General features: G+C 35.6%; 1 protein-coding gene across 1 annotated transcript; it reads left to right on the top strand.

The window, feature by feature from the left end:
* Window positions 1-1,707: 1,707 nt before the first annotated feature.
* Window positions 1,708-5,691, top strand: LOC131036393 (probable disease resistance protein At4g27220). The gene is made up of 2 exons (XM_057968278.2): window positions 1,708-5,041; window positions 5,146-5,691. Exon 1 carries the CDS (start codon window positions 1,802-1,804, stop codon window positions 3,860-3,862), a length of 2,061 nt encoding a protein of 686 aa, XP_057824261.2. The 5' UTR covers window positions 1,708-1,801; the 3' UTR covers window positions 3,863-5,041; window positions 5,146-5,691.
* The last annotated feature ends 15,514 nt before the right edge of the window (window positions 5,692-21,205 follow it).

Here is a 21,205-nt window from a genome sequence, read left to right as displayed (position 1 = left end):
CAACACTGGGGAAGGGAAGACTATGGCTGACTACATTGAGGACCTAAAAAATACCATTGCAAAAGCTAAAAATATAAGAGACTCCTTCAACCCCAGATTTGAGAAAATAGAGAAAGACCTGTTGGAGAGGAAAACTCTTGCTGACGCTATGGATCAAACTATTTCGAGCACTGCAAGTAAAGTCAGCAAAATTGAGGATTGCCTCAAGAGTATTGTAGAACAAAGTTTAAGCATCCTGAAGATTTCTGCTAGCAATACTAATACTCTCATTAGCAAATTGGACGAGGAGAAGGAGACCCTAAATATTGACCCTAACACTAAAGGCACATGAGAAGCTCAAGGACCCATAACTAGAACTAGAGGCAAAAAGAAAGAAAAGAAACCTAACAAGGACCTAGATGATCTCAAAGTTGTTGTGGCCACCTCTGACCAGTTGGTGAAAAAGGCAGAGGACCTTCTGAAGACTATAGTTGTGTAGTGATTTCCTTGTTTCTTTGTTGTTTCTATCTTTTGTTGTCTTTTTGGTTTGTTGGCTTTTTTGCCAGTCGTCTTGTAAGTAGTTTATATGCTCTGGACTTTTAGATGTCTTATTTTAATCTCCTATGTTAAAGGTTTCGGGTCCTGAAAACCTGTTTTTCTTAATTAATCAAAACTTTAGCAAGGTAAACCTTAAATACTCCAACATCCTTTAGAATAACTCTAGCATTATACCAACGTGCTTCAATATTCTACATTAGCACTTCTAACGGACATTTGTATTGAATCAATACCTTCAAACAACTTTTGAGTAGCACCAATAAAATCTCAATTCTCCAATAGCTAAAAATGAATATGGTTTTTATGCTTTTGTAATATCATATCAAAAAATGGTAGAGCACCAAAGCTGAAATTTCAAAATAACCATACAAAAATGTAATTGAGGTTTTAATACATTGATCTTTACGTGCATTCCATTGCCGTATAAAGCCATTATTTTTTGTGTATAAAACCAACCTATCCCAATCATTTCCAAAAAGCTATTATTCTAATAATTTTTAATTATAATATTTAAATACTAAGACATCACTAAGGTGACTCTATTTCTAATATATTTATTTACTAATTATATACTATTGTACTATTGAGATAATATATTTCTAGTATTTTAATAAACTTAATTTTATTTAGTAGAAAAATATAAAACATTGAAGACAAAACACAATCAAATTAAATTAAAATGAATATATATATATATATATATATATATATATAATTTAATTTAATTTAATTGCTTCCAAACCATGACCATATACTTTCTTCCACTTGTGTATTTGATAAATAAATTTTTATTTTACATCCATAATTATTTGTTTTGAAATACAGTCAAAATTAGTCAGTACTAAACGAGAATTAAATTTACTTTTCAACGAAATACTGTTATGGTTTAAACTATAGACATTCTAATTCCAATATGATAGTGGAAGTAAAAGAGGAAAAGTTGTAAAAGTAAAATTTGCTTTGATTTAGGCGTTAATATACATGCTTCTGCCTGGAAAAACGCTTACTCTTTAAATTAATTTTGTAAGATCTTTCTACTCTTTATTAACTAAATTTTTCTTTTAATGAGATAAGATAATTTTTTATTTATTTTGGTGTTGTCTAAGGAGGTATCCGTGAAACTATAAATTAATAATGTTTCATATCAAATGCAAGGATAGTTGACTGCTTTTGAGATTAGATGCTATTTGTTTAGATTTCCCCTGTTTTCTTTAAGAAAAACACTTCTATTCGAATTTCAACTCTCTCTTCAACTGTATCCAAAATGGGCGATCCTGGCTTCATTCCTGGATTTGTTGGTTATGCCATTCAATTGGCTGGAGATCAGATTATTCATCAGATCAATATTGCCATCCGATGCAGGAAAGAGTTGGATGCCCTCAAAGTTCTGCTTCCCAGAATTCAAAAGATGAATATGGAATTGCAGGAGTATCGAAGAGTTTTGAGCTCTGGCAAAGTAAGTACATCCCCCCACCATCCTTTGCCCTCCACAGTCAACAGCTGGTTGAATGAATTGAATGCTCTTCTGGAGGAAGCATCTGATTTGGCCCAGCACTGCACTATACCCTCATACCTTCATCTATGTTCTCGTAATAGAACGAGCAAAAAGATCAGGCAACTCATTAAAAATATAGAAGAGCATCTAGCCACCACCCCTTCCGTTGCTTTTCTGCACCAACTACAGCAGCATGTGGCCAATCAGCAAGTGCTTAATCAGATTAAAGAAAGGGTGAATTTTCTTGATCTAAATTCCGGCACATCTGGAGATCTGTTTTCATCTACTTCTTCAGCTGCTCCCAACACAAAGTATATTGAGGAGGCAATCGTAGTCGGACAAGATTCTGCATCAAACGCACTTGTGGAGCTGATTGAATCCGGGCAGCACAAAAATGTGTCTCGTTTCGGCATAGTGGGGAAAGGGGGGGCCGGTAAGACTCTGCTACTCAAACGAATCTTCAACAGTAACCAGGTACAGAGTCTCTTTAGCAATGACTTGATGCTTTGGCTTACTGTTTCACAAAATCCATCTTTCAAGGATCTCAGAAATGACCTTGTAAAACAAATAGCTGTAAAAGTAGATGAAAGATTGAAGGGTAAGGAAGAAGACCATGTGAAAACTTGGTTGAATGAAGCAATGAAAAAACACAAGTTTGCCCTATTTATAGATGATGTATGGGAAACAAGTGCAACCTTGTTGTTAGAGGAGCTCTGTGTGCCCCCCTCCCCGGACCACAACTCCAACGTCATCATTGCCACTTCCAGAAGCACTAGTGTGCTCTCACGGTTGGGCGTTCCACCTTCATCACTCATCCAAATGCAAGACTTGACTGAGGATGACAGTTGGAAATTGTTTTCTTCCCATGCTTTTCCACATAGCGATGGAATTTTACCCAGGAGCATTGACGAAGAAACAGCGAGGCGCGTTTGCAAGGAGTGCGGGGGGCTTCCATTGACCCTCAAAGTAATCGGGCACGCAATGGCAGGCCTCTCTCAGTCAAATGAATGGGAATTTGCACTCCAGAGGTTGCAGAACGACGGTACGTACTCGCTTTCAGGCACGCTTTCGGGAACGTTGAGATTAAGCTACGATGCATTGGCCGATGTGGCCGGCTATGGCATTTCCTTGCAGTTGTGCTTCCTCCACCTTGCTGTTTTCTTTCAAGGGCAAATCATCGGTAGTAGAGTTGTTATAATGTACTGGATTGGAGAAGGGCTGGTGGTTGGGACAAATCCTTTCCGAATTGGAGAGGTATATGTCAGTTTGTTAGCGGACCGCTACCTTATTGAACCAGTCCAGAAGGATCATGATGGAAAGGTGATCCTTTTCAGGGTGCATGATGTTTTGCACGATTTAGCACATCAAATTGCTGAAAAGGAAAATGGTCTCTTTCAGGCAGGCAGAGGTTTACTAGAGTTTCCAGCTGATGTCTCTTCAGGACACGTGAGAATTTCATTGATAGAGAACAATTTGACTAGGGTTCCAAAGACATTAGGAGCACCCTATATCCGCTGCTTGCTACTTGCATGGAATCCTTCTTTGAAAGAAATTCCAAAAGAGGTGATTGGGAACATGACCGCTCTTAGGGTCTTGGATTTGTCAGGGACTGCCCTCCGGTCGTTGCCAGAAAACATGGGATGTTTGAAGCATTTAGTTTGCCTCCGGTTACGCTCTGTGCCAATCAAGAGACTGCCCAACTCTGTTGCTGCTCTCAAAAGCCTTCGAGTATTAGATCTTGATCACTCTGATCTTATACAACTCCCGGTAGGCATTTCTATGTTGACTTCCCTACAACTTTTGAATGTTAGTTTCTGTGAGCATCTGTAATGCATGCCTTCTGGGATCTCACACCTTACATCTCTGGAGTACTTAAATGCACTTGGTTCTCCAAATATAAGGTGGAGTAAGTGCCGAAAAAAACGGCTTTCAATTACTGATTTCCACGCCCTAAACCAATTGAAAAGATTAGGGTTTTGAAATAACGGTGAAATAATTCAGGAAGGAATGCTGGGAATCATGGAGCAGATGGAGTATATATTTTTGATTCTCACAAGTATGGAAAGGCTGCCTCATGACATGACTGCCATGTCAAAATTGAGGAAAATTTGGCTAGAATGTCCTTAATTACTCGAAATACAAACTTCATTTTGTGAATTTCAACATCTGAGCTACATTAGTTTATTCCAATGCGAGATGCTGAAACAATTACCTGCCTTACACAAACTTGCGAGTCTAAAGCACCTGAAGATCATGAAGTGCCCCAACATTGAGAAGTTCCCAGAGGAATTTGGCAAGTTGGGAGGATTTCTTAAGCTGGAGGTATTTTCAGTGATGGAGGTGGAGAAGCTAGAGCAGCTACCAGTAGTAGAAGAAGGCGCATTGCCCTCACTTAAAACATTAGCAATAATGAAGTGCGAGGAATTGCAGAGGTTACCACAGAGTTATTGGAATTTGAAGAGTGTTGAAAAAATAAGAGTGTATGGTTGCTCAAAGGTTCAACTCGTCATGGCAGAGGAGGAGGAGGAAAACTTTATCAAGACAAAGACCAAGGTTCAAACAATAACATTATCCACCACAGAAACTCAAGCATTAGAAGAGCGTTATGTAAATATGTGTCGCGGGACTGCATATTATCGTTATGGGGAATTTTGGTGTAATGAGATGTTTCAATTTTTTGATGATGTTAATGGATTTTATTTGTTCTGAGTTGTACCATTCAAACGAATGGTATATTTTGAAAACACAAAGGCATGACAGAAGTCATGGCTGCTAACAAGGTTCCACCATTACTTCATGGAAGAGGAGTAGCCAACTAGGAAGGCTTCTGCTCCAAAGCCATGGCCACCATAAGAACCATCCTTCGGATCATGGGAAACATCCGTTGTTGTCCTTTGTAACCTGGATCAGCAAATTGGCTTCAAAAGCTAGATTTCCTTGTTGCTGCTGGTTTGTAGCTGTGACTGTTTTCCAGCTGCTTACTGTAATTCCTTTTTGCTGCTGTTGATGGTTTGTAGCTATCACTGTTTTCCAGCTGTTTTTTGTATATCTCTTTAACTGTGTAAATTCTGATTGCAATAAAAACTGATGCTGTATTCAACATAAATATGTAGATAGTTCTTACGCCGAGAGGCGTTTTTTTTACGCCAAGAGGCGTTCTATGCAGCTGCAGCACGTCTGTGTACATGAAAAAGAAATGCTCGACAGTTACACTTGAAATGAAGGAGTTGCACAGGGTAGTGGAAGAGAATCGACGGTTTGAGAGAAAGTTTCTCATTCCATTTTGCTTCACTCCTATATTTACAGAGCTCTACACGAAAGCAGACATGTTAGCATACGCTGCAGCATTGGTGATGGCGATGATGATAAACGCAATGCCATTACGCAAGTGAGCGGGGCGGAGGCACACCCGCTCCATCAATGCTTCCTGCCGCAGGCTGCTCTCTTTACTCTGATTTTCATTGATCTGTTCACCAGATGAATATGGATATGATAGATCGCTTCTAACTTTTTTCATTTTTATGATCTGATTATATTCATGGTCATTGTAGGCCGGATTCTCATTGAGTTTTTTGGTTCCCCATTTATAAATAAGGGCACTTTTCCAAGTTCTGTGTTAAGGGTTTGCATATTAATAGTAGAATTTGTTTTCGAAATTATTGGCTTTGTTCCAGTGTGTTTATCAATGAATGGATTGAACGCAAGGTACTTTAGTTTATGCATGTTATTTCTCAGACTAATCTTAGATACATTTAAGATTCAAAGCGAACACTTTGATTAGATCCAATTCAGATAGTAATATAAAATGGGGCTTCACTACGACAGTTCATAACTTCATATATAACCACAACCATTTTTCCCTCTTTATGCTTGTACAAGTGCAAATCTAGAATTTTATGACAGTCCAAAGGTACAAGAAGGCCGAGTTCAGAGAGATAGAGATCGTCACTACAATTTCAAGAGAAAAATCCTAGTTATGGGTGCGCACCGTCTTGATTCTTCCTATTTTGGCTGGATTTCTGAGGAACGAGAGTTCTATGTCTGCTAATCTTATATCTGAATAGTTTCTGTAGTTTGGACACCTTCGGGACAAGGATACCCAACACACTAGTCTTGCGTAGAAGGGCTCTGCTTTTAATCGCAGATACACCTCTCTGTCTTTGTTCAATTTTTGTAGCTCTCAACGATTTTTGTGTGACTGTAATTCTATTTTATCAGTTTATGTTGTCATGTCATTTATGCATTGCTTTTAGACTTAATTAGTAGACATCTAAATTAGTTCATCTTCTTTACAATAAAGAAATAGAATCTATGAGTGTATTTTGTTGTACATTTGGAAAAGTAGATATTATTTGTTGCACATTTGAATAAGTAGATGTTCTTCAGTATTTTCTAATCACGTTTTGCATCAGGTTTATTTGGGCATATTAGAAAATAATTAAAAGTGAAAATTACAAAATAAAATAAAAATTATCCTAAATGAAGAATTTTTTTTATTTTTTATTTTTTGATAAAAGTGGATAGAACCACTGAACTATATTAAATTTTAAAAGTTTTTTTACAGTGTCTGGTTCAAAAAGCACCGAAGGGAAAGAACCAGTAAGAAAACCCTTAAGTATTGCTTAAGTAACACAAGCCTATTCTACCCAATACCAAAAGCCCATTGGCATAGTACATCAAAAAACCCATCCCAATTACATAAGCTGCATTAGATATAAAGGAAGCCGCCAACAGAAGCATATAGAAGGAATATTAAAGTATGATCGCCGAAAGATGCATATCCATTGCTGCCAAAAAACACCAGTCTGAACCACCCCTGTCTATGAAACACAATTCTCCAAACCACTGGTTAGAATGATACCACATAGCAGAAATGAAACCATAATCAGAGACCCTGTCAAAATAAACATTGTGATCAAGCATAGCAGAACCCACACCAAATAAAAGCCACACCAAATAAGGAGGTTGATGAAGACTACAACTATGCCCTTCTTTACTTCAAATATTCCAAAACTGAGGAAGGGATCTCATCCACACTTACCTCCTGCATATTAGCTTCACTGTCAATGGCTAAGTTAGCCAAGAAATCTGCAATCTTATTCACTTCCCTATAACAGTGGGAAATCAAAAAGGAATCAAAAAAATCTAATTTTTGCAAAATATGATCAAGTATATATTGTAATTGCCAACAATTCGACTTCTTTTTCATGACACTTTGAATAATAACCATAGAATCACCCTCAATTATCAAGTCCTTAATTCCCAAAGATATAGCCATATCCAAACCCAAGGACAAAGCAAAGAATTCTGCACAATTGTTAGACTTGAAACCAATTGCATGACAACGAGCTTGAACAAACCTTACTTTATGATCATAAATTACCATACCTACCCCTGTCAGGCCAGGGTTCCCATGAGAAGCACCATCAAAATTCAATTTAAAGTGCCCTTGCGGAGGAGGTTTTCAGCAAGCAAAATTTCTCTTACTTATAGCATTAGTCTTATTTAAAATAGATCCATGAGAAGGTAAGGCTGATAACATTCTCCAAACTCGAGTTACCCTACCATCCCAATGAGAAAAAGAGGTAAGGGTTTCCAAATTCTTATAGATAAAAGACAAAGAAACTTCAGAGATGGAAGATTCAATCCTCAATAAAACCTCAGCCAAGGAAGAACTTGTTTGTTTAAAAATCCTATTATTACACTCTAACCAAATATTCCAAATCACAATAGAATGAGAAATAATCCAAAGAGATGCATAGAAAGATGAGGCAAACAGGAGAGGCCAAGCTCTAAAGTGGGAAAGGAGATCCTTACCAATAATAAAGGATAGATTAAGCTTTTCAAACAACCACTGCCAGCAAGCATAGGCAAAATCATAGTGAAGAAACAAGTGTTCAGAGGATTCTAAGTTTTTATTACAAAAGACACAAGAAAATACCATCGTAATACCCAACCTATCCAACCTCAATCTTGTAAGGACCCTGTCCTGCACTACTAACCAAGCAAAAGCACCAGCCTTTGGGAGGCAAGCCATTTGCCAAAATAGCTTGTATGGCCAAGTAGATAAATCTTTAGCAACCAAGAGAGAATTATAGCCATCCTTAACTGTGTACTTACCAGAGATATTCCTTGTCTAGATAAGCTCATCGTAAGCATCAGAAAGAATTATTACTCTCTTCCCCAACATCTTTTCATATTCCAATTTCACATTTTGATCAATATCTAAAAACTCAATTGATTTCCATTTTGCCACCTTAAGATTCCCACTATACTCAATTTCAAAATAATCAACCACAAAGACACCCCAAAGGGAAGAAAGAGTGGAAATTAAAGGAGACCAATCCCTTGAGTTCACCAAAGGGGGATGTCCATTCCAAACTTCCTCCCAAAACCTGACCTTTCTACCATTATGAACAATCCATGAGAGATGAGGCAAAATCACTGATCTACATTTACATAGAAAATTCCAAATAGCTGAACCGGATGGTAAATTAGAAACTTGAAAAACATACTCTCTTGGTCCGTTATTTAAATATTTAGCAAACATAATTTGTGCCCAAAAGGAGAATGGTCTCTCATACAATTTCCAAACCAACTTAGCACCTAGGGCTAAATTCTAACTTTCCAGACTCCTAATGCCTGTGCCCCCAAGGTTTTTAGGAAAACATGTTAGGGTTCCCACAGATACTAAGAGGGGGGAGTGAATCAGTATCTGACCGGTAATGAAATTTTCTTGAAACTGAATATGCAGAACATAAAGTAATAGTATACCGGTATGCAAGAATTAATGTAAATAACAGAATCAAAAACATCCACATGAAAAGAACACCATAACACAATATGTTTAAAGAGGAAACCCAGTGTGGGAAAAACCTCGGTGGGATTTGTGACCCACAATATTCACTTACTGGCCAATAAGAGAATATTACTTACAAAAGGGGTCTACACATGCAGGAAGGCCAACTGCCTAGAGCTCACTGCTCAATAAGAAGTCACACTGACTTACAATGAGGATTTACACAAATCCACTATTTTGTACTGCTTTACAATAGCATCTTCAATGCCAGATTCAGTACCGGTTCTTGCTCTGTTCTTTACATATACCCTTGATCTACAATTCGCACATTAGATCTGCCTTATAATTTATTATGCTTCCTATCCATATGCTACAAATGCCTACAATGATCTCTTTTATACACAAGAGTCATTTTACAATTTGCCAAGTCGGCTTACAATAATAAACAAAATATTACATATCAAAAATCCTGTCGGCCTCTGTGCTGGTATACATATTTCCTTCTGTGCCGGTGCCGGTGTAGATTGATCTTGCTGATGTCGGTGCACTGTATTGTTTGAGTAAAGCTTTGCCGGTATCATGTCTTGTCAGTGCCATAGGATTGCAAGGTTGCCTGAGTAATGCTTTGCCGGTATAATGTCTTGCCGGTGCCATAGGATTGCAAGGTTGCCTGAGTAATGTTTTGCCAGTATAATGTCTTGCCGGTGCCATAGGATTGCAGAGTTGCCATCAATGACAAAACCTTCAATCACACACAATGTCGCATTGGAGTGTCCATATGCCAACAATCTCCCCCTTTGGTATTGATGGCAACACTCATGAGAAATTTCAAAAAGATATCCAAAAATGTGTAGACCAAAAATGTTACCAAAAATGTGAGAGCTCCCCCTAAGCATGTGATCCCTGTGTTTTGAATTTTCTCATCTACTACTCCCCCTTTGGCATCAATGAAAAAGGTTAGTAGATTTTGTAGTTGTATCAATTCATAACCTCAACCTTGTAGTTGGGTGGTTATTATCTGAAGAATATCTCCCAAAATTAAGTTTATGCCATCCATAAACTTCTTGCTCTCCTTTATTGCTATCTCAGTTCTGTATACTATACCGGTGAGATGCTGCAAGTGCTCTGCCGGTGTTTTGCTACCCTGTGTTAGTGCCTCTGAGATTTCCTTCCCTAGAGATGCTAAATAGTCCAATCTTGGACTTAGTTTAGATCTCAAGAATTTTGCCTTGTTTATTATTTTATCTTTCTCTCTTTCTAATTTGAGCAATTCTTCCTCAAAATTTGTTATCTTTTCCTCAAAAACTGATAATGTATCGGGTGAGTTAACAAAATTAACAGCAAGTTTATTGATCTCTTCCTGTACCTTGCACATCTTTTTGTCTACATCTATGGTCAAAAAGTTTATCTTATAGGTGTCTTTGTACAGAGTTTTGTACTCTTTCAATAAATTGCACAGTTCTGGTAGAAGTGTGTCAAATTCCCTGTTACACTTCTTTATTTCTTCCTCAAAGAATTTATGTTTCTCTTTTTCTACACTTTCCTTTAGAGTTTCTACCTTTGTTTGCTCAAAATTTCCAAAAATATATTTACAAAGTGTATCCAACTGGCCTAAAGAATCTTTGTTGGCTATATTACAATTTGGAGCTATTGATTTCAAAACTGGAATTGAATCATCTATCGCTTTATAGGCTTGTGAGCTATAATAAGTTATTTTCTTGATAGATTCAAGCAATACCTCTATTACATTTGATGGTGACCCAACAAACTGAGTGCCGATGAAAGTGACCATGCTAGTATTGATCTCTGGTAGGTCTGTTTGTGTCTCCATCTCTTTAAGCATTGGTTTTCCTGCTTCATTTCTTACCGGTGGCATCTGTTTTGGAGCCTTTAGCTCTGTTGGTTTCTCTGTTTGTGTTCCAGATTCCATCTTTTTCTCTGAATCTGCTGCCGGTTGCTCTTTGTTTCCTGTTGCCGGTTGCTCTTTGTTTCCTGATTTATCTATTGTATCCTTATCTACCACTATGTTGATTTTCTACGTATCAACATTCATAGTATATAGGACTTTAGGATTAGGATTATTATCCTCTGTGTCCATGCTCTTAGCTGCCGGTTGATGTTCTGCAGTTGTTGTTTTTACCGGTGGAGTATTTAAAGGAGGTGGGGGTAAGTTGTCTCTAATCTTGATACTTGGTGGTCCACCAACTTTACCTTTCCCTTTATCCTTTTGATATACCAAAATGGGCTTGAGATTCCTATATTCTTCTTGTTTTTCTTTTTCAACCAAGAATGTATCCCAACCATTTTTTGTTTCCTCTGAAACTTCAGTAACTCTACCTGCCATTAGTGATATTTGCTAGTGTGCAGTGGAAAAAATTGTTCGGTTGGCCTGAGCTATCAAATCATCAATTTCCTTAGGTGAGTTGACCGGGTATACTGCAAGTAATTTCTCTATTTTTATTTTCTTATCCAACTCAATTATTCCTTGCCTTCTGGCCTCAAGTCTTTTATATAGTTCATCAAGAATTTCATTTAGGACTTGCATCAAAAACTTTTTATGCATGTCCATGTGTAATATAACACTCTCCTCAACTTGTCCTTTCTCATCATCTGATAGGGTGTCATAGATTTTCCCTATGTTTTTCAATTTACTTTCCTCTATGATTTCATTCAGTAGTATGTCAAGAGGGGCAAAGTCAGTGTTTGTCTTCTTCTTCTTTTTGGGGGTCAGCTTCTTCTTAAGTGTGGCTTTCTTGACTGGAGACCTCACAGCTTGTTGCTTCTGTCTTGTCCTTCTAGGTGAAGGAGTGGATACCAGTGAGGGGTCTCTTTTCCTAACAACTCTTTTGAAAGTTGCTGGCATATCTCCTTCTGAGGATGTATCTACCGGTGATAGATGAGTTTCAGGTTGTTGGGCTGCCAACTCATCTTCTGTTATGCCGGTTTTTTTTAGTACATCTTCCTTTATGGCTTTTGCTTGTTTGGTTCCTTTCCTCACAAATGCCTCAACCTTTTTAGATTGAATTTGACTTTCAATGGTCTCAGCACTACCAAATACTTCTTCCTTTGGTTCATTGGGGGCTTCTAGAAGTGCTTTGGCATAAGTTTCCACTATGTGGTCATCTGTTTCATACCCCATCTCTGTAACCCAGACTGTCCTTGGGATGACTACTTCCATCCAGATCTCATCCTTTTTTATCACAAAGCATATATCATCCTTGTATTTGTTGACAATTTCTTGTGATAGTCTGATTCTTTTATTCATTCTGACCTTTAGTGCTTGAAAATACTCATTAATATTCTTTTCTCTGTTTTCACCCATGTTATTGAATAAGTCAGACAATTGTTTTCCTACTGGTAGGTCAAATCCAAAGTCCTTGTTGCCTATACCGGGAGCCTGTTTGGTTATGTGTAGCATTAAGCATACAAGTAAATTTCCAAATCTAAAGGTTCCTTTCTTATCCTTCTTGATTTTTGCTAAGTTGTCAATTAACTCATCTTTTAACCATTCACAGATATCAATTTTTACATTGTCCTTAACCATGTCATAAGCACTCTTTATGCATAAACTAGAAACTGAGTTAAGCCTATTAGCATGAGTTTCTTTGTAACCTAGAATCATGCTAACAAATATAACATTTGTATCGGTCACATCATTAAACCTCAATGATCTCTTATCGGATGTTGCACCAGTTAAGTTTGTTACCAAGTCATTGGAGACCTTCTTGGTTTTGTCGGGTCTGTTACCGGTGGAAGGTAATCCTGTTACTTCTTTCACAACTTCCTTTGTAATTGTATGCACTGAGTCTAGCCAAAAGAATGAACCATGTACCCTACTCAGAACTATCCTAACCACTTCCTTGGGAAATTCAGGAATGCAGAGGATTTCAGTGAATCCTAGGGTTTCAACAATTTTATGTTCAGGTTTCACATTCCCGGAGTTGTCACATATAACAAACTTATACATGTTTTTGATTTCTTCATCACCTAATTCCTCTATGTTGCAATGAATATACATTCTAGGGTCTTCTGCATAAACAACTCCTTTTGGAATTTTTGAAAAAGCACCTGTGTTGTCATCTTTCTTAGCTACCTCGGGAACTAGCTGAAACACGGACCTAGGTCATTTTATAACCTTGACTACTGCAGGGTTTGCTATGAAGTCAGGTGCAGAGGAGGATGCCACGATGATAAATACCTTTTTCTTCCTTTGGATGGATTGATTGCTGAAGTGCTTTGCCTCTTTGCTCGGAATGCCTTAGCTCGGAAATCTTCGTGCTCTCTGAAAGTTTGAATTCACGATGAAATGAAATGGAGCCAAAAACCTTATTTTATAAAGTCTTTTCTGCTACCTACCACATTAATTGTTTGCCGATAATGTATTAGCTCAACTTTATTTGCCGATAATGAAAGATTTTCAACTTCTTTTCTCTAACCGAGGGAATAATAGCACATGTGTCATTTGATTGCCAAACCCTCAAGATAATTTTCTTCAATTTGATGAAGAACATCCTGTCGGTGGAGCATTTCTCTGTCATACCAGTGGAGCATTTGTTGGTTCTACCGGTGGAGGAGTAACTCTAATATTTAGATCACCTTTTCTAATCCATTGCTTAACCCTTCAACCTTTTCTTTACCTTTCAAGCTAGTACTTCTGCTATCTACTGGTGTACCTTTACTTCTAAAAAATTTAGCAATATGACCAATCTTGTTACATGCATAACAGGTTACATTATTTTTCTGAATAGCTTTCCCATAACCTATGCCGGTTTGTGTTCTGCATTTATTTGATAAATGACCAAATCTTCCACAAACATAACATCTTACATTCATTCTGCAATTTTCAGAGTTATGACCAATTTTGTTGCATTTGGTGCATTGACCGGTGGAAGGATTGATGTTTTGATAATACCTAGATCTACATTCATTCACCCTATGACCATATTTATTACAATTAAAGCATTTTCCATTGAATTTGTAAGTATTAGAGGGTCTTACTGGTTTGCTTTGATCCTGGGTATTTGCAGTACCGGAGCTTTCTCCAACTTCAAATCCAATTCCAGAAGTGTCATCTTTGGGTTTTTGATTCTTCAATAAGTTACCAAGTTCTTCTGAGCTTTTTTTGAATTTTTCTTTGTGTTGATTTGCAGTTTCCAATTCCCTTTCCAAGATTTCTTTTTGTCTCATTAGCTCACTTGAGTCATTCTGAGTATGCATCAAATCTGTCTTCAACATGTCATTTTCATAGCTAAGTCTTGTGTTCTCATTTGTTGCATCACTTAGTCTTCTGGTCAATTCTTCTTCATTCTTCTTTCTATCCTCAATCTCTTTGCAAAATCTCAGAGTCATATCCTGCATTTCATTTTTTGTTGTCATGATCTCTTGTTTCAATTTGCTTATCATATCATTTAGTGATTCCTTTTCATCATTCTCATTTTGCAATTTTTCACAAAGTTCTCTTCTCTTATTCCTTGTAACAGTAAGATTTTCTTGAAGTGCCTGAATAATGTCCTGAGCTTCTTTTAAATCATCTTCTAATTTGATATTTTTTAACTTCTCGCCATCATAGTCAGTAAGAGCTCCTTCAAGTTGCTTCATCAGATTTTCCATCTTTACCAGTGTCAAGATCTTCCTCAAGCTGTTAGGCTTCTGAAAATAGAGGACCAGGCTCTGATACCAATTGTTAGGGTTCCCACAGATACTGAGAGGGGGTAGTGAATTAGTATCTGACCGGTAATGAAATTTTCTTGAAACTGAATATGCAGAACATAAAGTAATAGTATACTGGTATACAAGAATTAATGTAAATAACAGAATCAAAAACATCCACATGAAAAGAACACCATAACACAAGATGTTTAACGAGGAAACCCAGTGTGGGAAAAACCTTGGTGGGATTTGTGACCCACAATATTCACTTACTGGCCAATAAGAGAATATTACTTACAATAGGGGCCTGCACATGCAGGAAGGCCAACTGCCTAGAGCTCACTGCTCAATAAGAAGTCACACTGACTTACAATGAGGATTTACACAAATCCAATATTCTGTACTGCTTTACAATAGCATCTTCAATGCCAGATTCAGTACCAGTTCTTGCTCTGTTCTTTACATATACCCTTGATCTACAATTCGCACATTAGATCTACCTTATAATTTATTATGCTTCCTATCCATATGCTACAAATGCCTACAACGATCTCTTTTATACACAAGAGTCATTTTACAATTTGCCAAGTCGGCTTACAATAATAAACAAAATATTACATATCAAAAATCCTATCGGCCTCTGTGTCGGTATACATATTTCCTTTTGTGTCGGTGTCGGTGTAGATTGATCTTGCTGATGCCAGTGCACTATCTTGTTTGAGTAATGCTTTTCCGGTATAATGTCTTGCCGGTGCCATAGGATTGCAAGGTTGCCTGAGTAATGCTTTGCCGGTATAATGTCTTGTCGGTGCCATAGGATTGCAAGGTTGCCTAGGTAATGCTTTGCCGGTATAATGTCTTGCCGGTGCCATAAGATTGCAGGGTTGTCATCAATGACAAAACCTTCAATCACACACAATGTCTCATTGGAGTGTCCATATGCCAACAAAACAAACTTTATCCCATGCTACCAAAGGGAGTGTCTTCTTACGTTCTTTATTATTACTCCAAAGGAAGGACCTAAGAGTATCTTGCAAACTAACAAGAACTGCTTTCGGAGACTGCAAAACAAACATGAGATAAATAGGAATAGCATTTAGGACATACTTAATAAGAACAATCTTACCAGCCAAAGATAACCATCTATGATTCCATGATAGGATCCTTCTAGAGATAACTGAAATGATCTTATCCCAAAACTCAACTCTATCCTTCTTAATGAAGAAAGGTATACCAAGATAAGAACAAGGAAGATTTCTAGATGCAAATCCCCAAAAAATCTTCAATCTATCCTGAACAAGGAAAAAAATCTTTGACTTATCAACATTGACTCTCTGACCAGAAAAGGATGCATAATTATGTATTATCCCCTTTATCACTCTTGCCTCACCCAAAGAGGCCTGACCAAATAACAAGGTATCATATGCAAACAAGCAATGTGAAATTCTTTGTGGAACATTATGAATCCTAATTCCCTTCCAAATCCCTCTCAGTTTAGCGGCTCTTATAGCCCAGTTGAACGTTTCAGCCAGAAGAATGAACAAGAAAGGAGACAGGGGATCCCCCTGCCTCAAACCCCTAGAAGAGGAGAAAAAACCACAAGGGGAGCCATTAATTAGAACCGAGAACCTTGCAGAATAAATACAAGCACGAATCCATTTGACCCATGCCTTGGAAAAGCCCAATTTAAGTAGAACAACACACAACGCCCCCCATTCTACTCTATCATATGCTTTCATCGTATCTAATTTGAGGATCATGGCCAGGATTCCCTGAGTAGAAATAGAATGCAGAACCTCATGTGCCACTATAGCTCCCTCTGTCGTCTCCCTTCCTGGAACAAAACCACCTTGTTCTAAAGAAATGATCCTAGGCAGAATTTTAGCCAACCTTAAAGAAATAGCCTTGGTAAAAATTTTGTACAAAGTATTACATAAAGCAATAGGGCGAAAATCAACAAATGTCTTAGTAACCTCTTTTTTAGGAATAATTGCAATCATTGTAGTATTAAGCTTTTTCAAAATAGATCTATTCCTTCTAGCTTCCTCGAGGGCCAATAAAACATCATTTCCCACAAAATCCCAACATTTCTGAAAAATAAAGGAGTAAATCCATCTGGTCCTGGAGCCTTATCAGGGTTCATTGCAAAAATAACATTCTTAACTTCATCCAAAGAAAAAGGAGACATCAACATTTTATTATCTTCTAAAGATATCAAAGAAGGAATATTAGAAGAAATGTTATTATGAAGATCTTCATGCTCCGAAGACAATAGTGACTTAAAAAACCTAACTACCTCTGAAGCAATATCCTCTTGTTCTGTTAAAAGTCTGCCATTTGGACACTCAATACAAGATGTCCTATTTCTACTTCTCTTAATTTTTGTTGAAGAGTGAAAAAAAATTGTATTTCTATTACCATCTGAAAGCCAGATCTCCCTCGATTTTTGTCTCCAATAGATTTCTTCTCTGGATAAAACTTCTTCAAGCTCTGTTTTTAGCAATTTTAGTTCATCAAAAACAAGAGGCACCATACCATGTTGAATCACATGTGAATTAAGACATTCAATCATATCTTGAATCCTCTGTTTTTCCTGAAAGATGTTCTTAAAATGCAATATATTCCATTCTCTAATCCTAAATGAAGAATTAAGTCTATATAAGCATTACAAATATATTGAAATTGACAAAAAGGAAAGAATAAGAAAATATTAGCTTTGATTATGGTGAGGAATATTTGTTTGCAAGGTACATTTTGATTAGATTTGTAATTTGGCAATTAAATTTGTCTCAATGGAGCTTATATAGATTGAAACATAAATTACTCTTTGTATAGGGTGAAATTTTTCTTCATTAGACAAATCATTAGATTCATGAACTAAATTCCAAAGTTTAAGTTATGAATTTTCCTATAATCTTAATTATGAAGTTCATAGCCTTAAACTTCCACACACTCTAATTTTGAAATTCATATTCCTAAATTTCTACATGAATCTAATATTGAAATGCATAACCCTAAACTTCTACATTATCTTAATTTTAAAATTCAACTCTTGAAAATCATATTTATACATATATTTAAATTTAAAAATAATTAAAAATAAAAATCTTAAATATATTAATTTCAAAGTAAAAATATAAAAAATTAAGAACTGAATAAAAAGTACTAAATATTCAAATTCAAATGCAATTAGAATATTATTAAAAATAAAAAAAATAAAACATTACACTAACATTCAGGAAAAAGTTTACTAAATATTTGCTTTTCATCCCTGTGCAATAACCTTTTGAATATATGAATAATAATACTTTATAAAATCATTTTTACTGCTCAAAAGTAGCAGAGCACCACAATTTTACTAGTTTTTCTTTTTTCACTTTTCATCCCTGTACAATAACCTTTGAATATATGAATAATAATACTTTATAAAATCCTTTTTACCAATCGAAAGCAGCAAAGCACCACAATTTTCTTGTTTTTTTTCTTTTCGGTTTCATTTTTTGTACGATTTGATCTTCTTCAATACATTTCATTCAGTCAATTGTAATCATTTATTATGCGACTAACATGCATGTTAGTCAATCTGTACTGTTGTTTTGGAACCAGAATAGACGCATCCAGTCACATGCATGTTACCCTATAAATAAACAGCGATGTGACATTAAAAAGACCAAATGTCTGAAAATACATGTTGCAGACACGCTGGCATGGGAGGTCTTTTCTTTTTGCAGTGTGAAAATGAAAAGCCATGTGCATTCGATGGCCAAAAGATGTTGTGCCTGACATTTTAGTCAGTAGCCCTCCACTCACTAATATATTTAATGTTAACAAATAAAAATAGTACGAAGGAATATTGAGTGCAGTGTTGACTGGAGGTTAACATGGCCCCTCAGTATGAAAGAATATTGACTGTAGCCTTAACTGGAGGTTAACACTGCTCCTCAGTACGAATGAATATTGACTGCAGCCTTGACTAGAGGTTAACACTGGAGGCCACGTTCATGTAGCACACAGAATGGACAGTTGATCTCATTTATTAATTAATTAAAATTTGAAAAACAATTAGAATACAACAGTTTTTATATCAAGCATAAACATTTTTAACAGTTGATTAAGGTGACTATCAGCATGGATACATTATGTAGATTGTGGTCATCATGTGTTATGGTTAGATTATGGTTACATGACTCTTGGTGTTCCAAAAGCATATTAGATAACTTAAATTGTTTGTATTCTTATGCATTACTTCATGTGAATGTGTCACTTTGGTAAGCTAGTTATGAGGTTGGAAGGTTTAAGAGTTAGATTTATATAATGTCTGTGTGAAATATTAGATTAATGGTAGAATTAGTATGTAATAGATTGAGATTCTACAACAAATCTAAATATCTTCTTGTTAAAAACTATTTTGATTCAAAATAATATAGTTGTGAACATATTTTAGTGGTGGTTTTTTCTTCAAAGTGTATTCTACATAAATACTTATGTCTTATGTAATCTTGTAGATGCATAATATTCCATTTACACAATATTTATTGCTATATAGTTAGAAGTAATATAAATATATAATCTTAGGCTTTCTTAAAATTGTCTATCAATCAAGTGCACTAGGGGTTAAAATCCTCATAAATTTGGTATTAGAATATGGGGTTAATTACTATGTAATTAGGATTCTAAATCTTAGAGTATTTATGTTTAACCATACAATAGTTGGTTTATTTTACTTAATGTATAAATAGAGGGAAAGAAGACTTCAAAGTATTTTATAAGAAAGATGAATAATATTAAATGTATGGGTATGGAATCACAGTTTGAAATTAAGAGATTCAATGGACATAACTTCAAAATCTAGAAGTTGAAGATGGGGAATCTTCTCTAGAGGAAAGAGACCAAAGAGATAATGCATTTTCTTTTTTCAAACACTCGTGTATGTGTAATGAAGATTGAGTCAAATTAGATATAAAAGTACAATGTCGTGTCACACTTTTATAAAGGAATTGGCCAACACAACCAAAACTGTTTAATTTTGACCGCATAAAAGTGACATTTATAAATTGAATTTTGAAATTATGTAAACTAATTAAATGTAAAAATATGAATGAAATTTATGTCTGTTATTTTTTAAAAAATCAGGGTTCTAGTCGGCATCACCAAAAAAAAGAAAACGGACTTAGTTTTTTTCTTTTTCTTTTTCGCAAATAGAGAACATATATATGCAGTGTTAAAAAATATAAATTATTTTGATGTATATTTTTCTCGTCATAATCTTTTGAAGTCTAATATAGATAAATTTGACAGTTTTCATTCAGCGTCACCTTTTGACTACTAAATTTATCATTAACAAAACAAAATTACCCTTTTCGAGAAAATTATCTCATCTAGTGAAAAATAATTTTTTAGTTTTTTTTAAATATCATTTAATATTTTTTTTTATTTCTAATTAGCCTCTTTTTTAACTTTAAAAAGCCTAGCCTCTTTTTTAACTTTAAAAAGCCACTTGTAATTTTTAATTAATAAAAAGTATTTAAATTAATCAAAATACTAAAAAAATTATATGTCTAGATTTGTGACTTCGAGCTCTACAAAAAGATATTTTTCGATTTTTTGTAAAAAATTATTCAGCTTGAAGAAAAATTGAGCAAAAGTGAAAATTTTCAAAGGCTAGTCCGACCAGACTACCCTTATTTCAAACTATAAAAAAAGATATGATTTTTTTAAATGGACATTTGAACTAAGGGAGTCCGATTGAACTCCCAACACCATTTCGACGCCATGTGGTGCCACGCGGACAGTCTGGCCGAACTGCCCATAGTTGGCCCAAAGTGTGACACAGATCCATGCTTATACCCATGAATATATCTAATTATTTATATTAGATTGTATGTTAATGAAAGTGTCTAAAGAAAAAGTTATAAATTTATTTGTTCAAAATTGTTATGTTGTATAGTAAAAATTCATATAATTGTATCTATTAAGTCTAGTATGGGCCCTTACTGTAATGAGGGAATTTCACTATAGAGATAATTTTTCGATTTGGGGGGTTGTAGATATTAAAAAAAATTGGTTTAGCGTGATGGGATCCAAGTGCACGGCACAGATGCCGTACTTGTAACTTTGTAAAAATCTGTTTTTAATAATAATATAAAATCTTATGTCTTTCTGTTGTGCTTTATCAAGCAAAAAATATATATTATCCATGTCCTTAATCCTATGCATCGCATTAACACATTAAAAAAGGCTTTTCATTTTAGCCATGATGTCCATGTGAATGCCTTAATAACAATTCTAAAGGGTAATTGGAGCCCACAAGTGCACTAGAAGGTAAGTAGATGTAAAACTACCATTCTAGAATATAAAATAAGATAGGGATAATCGGAAGTACTAAAAATCAACTTGTGGTAGTGTTAGGCTTCTTGTACAACCTCCGAATAAATTAAGGAGTTAAAAATAAATTAGTTAAGGATAGATAAATTAAATCAATTAAATTTTTTTTGTAAAATTTTGATAACAAGGGATTAAAACAATGTATTAGTGAGGTGAGGTTAAGTTTTGAAAAGAATTTAACGATCATGATAGAAAAGAACCCGAAGAAGAAAGAATGTTGAAAAAATCGTAAGACTAAGAGAAAATAAATGGAAACGATCATAAGTGCAAGAAGCATTACGAGAGTGTATCAAGAGGGATGTAACTAACAAAAAACACTAGTATTGGGGTAAAAGTACAAA

The sequence above is a fragment of the Cryptomeria japonica genome, chromosome 5, assembly GCF_030272615.1.
Source record: "Cryptomeria japonica chromosome 5, Sugi_1.0, whole genome shotgun sequence".
Lineage (NCBI taxonomy): Eukaryota > Viridiplantae > Streptophyta > Pinopsida > Cupressales > Cupressaceae > Cryptomeria > Cryptomeria japonica.
This window is presented reverse-complemented; position numbering and strand designations above follow the sequence as displayed.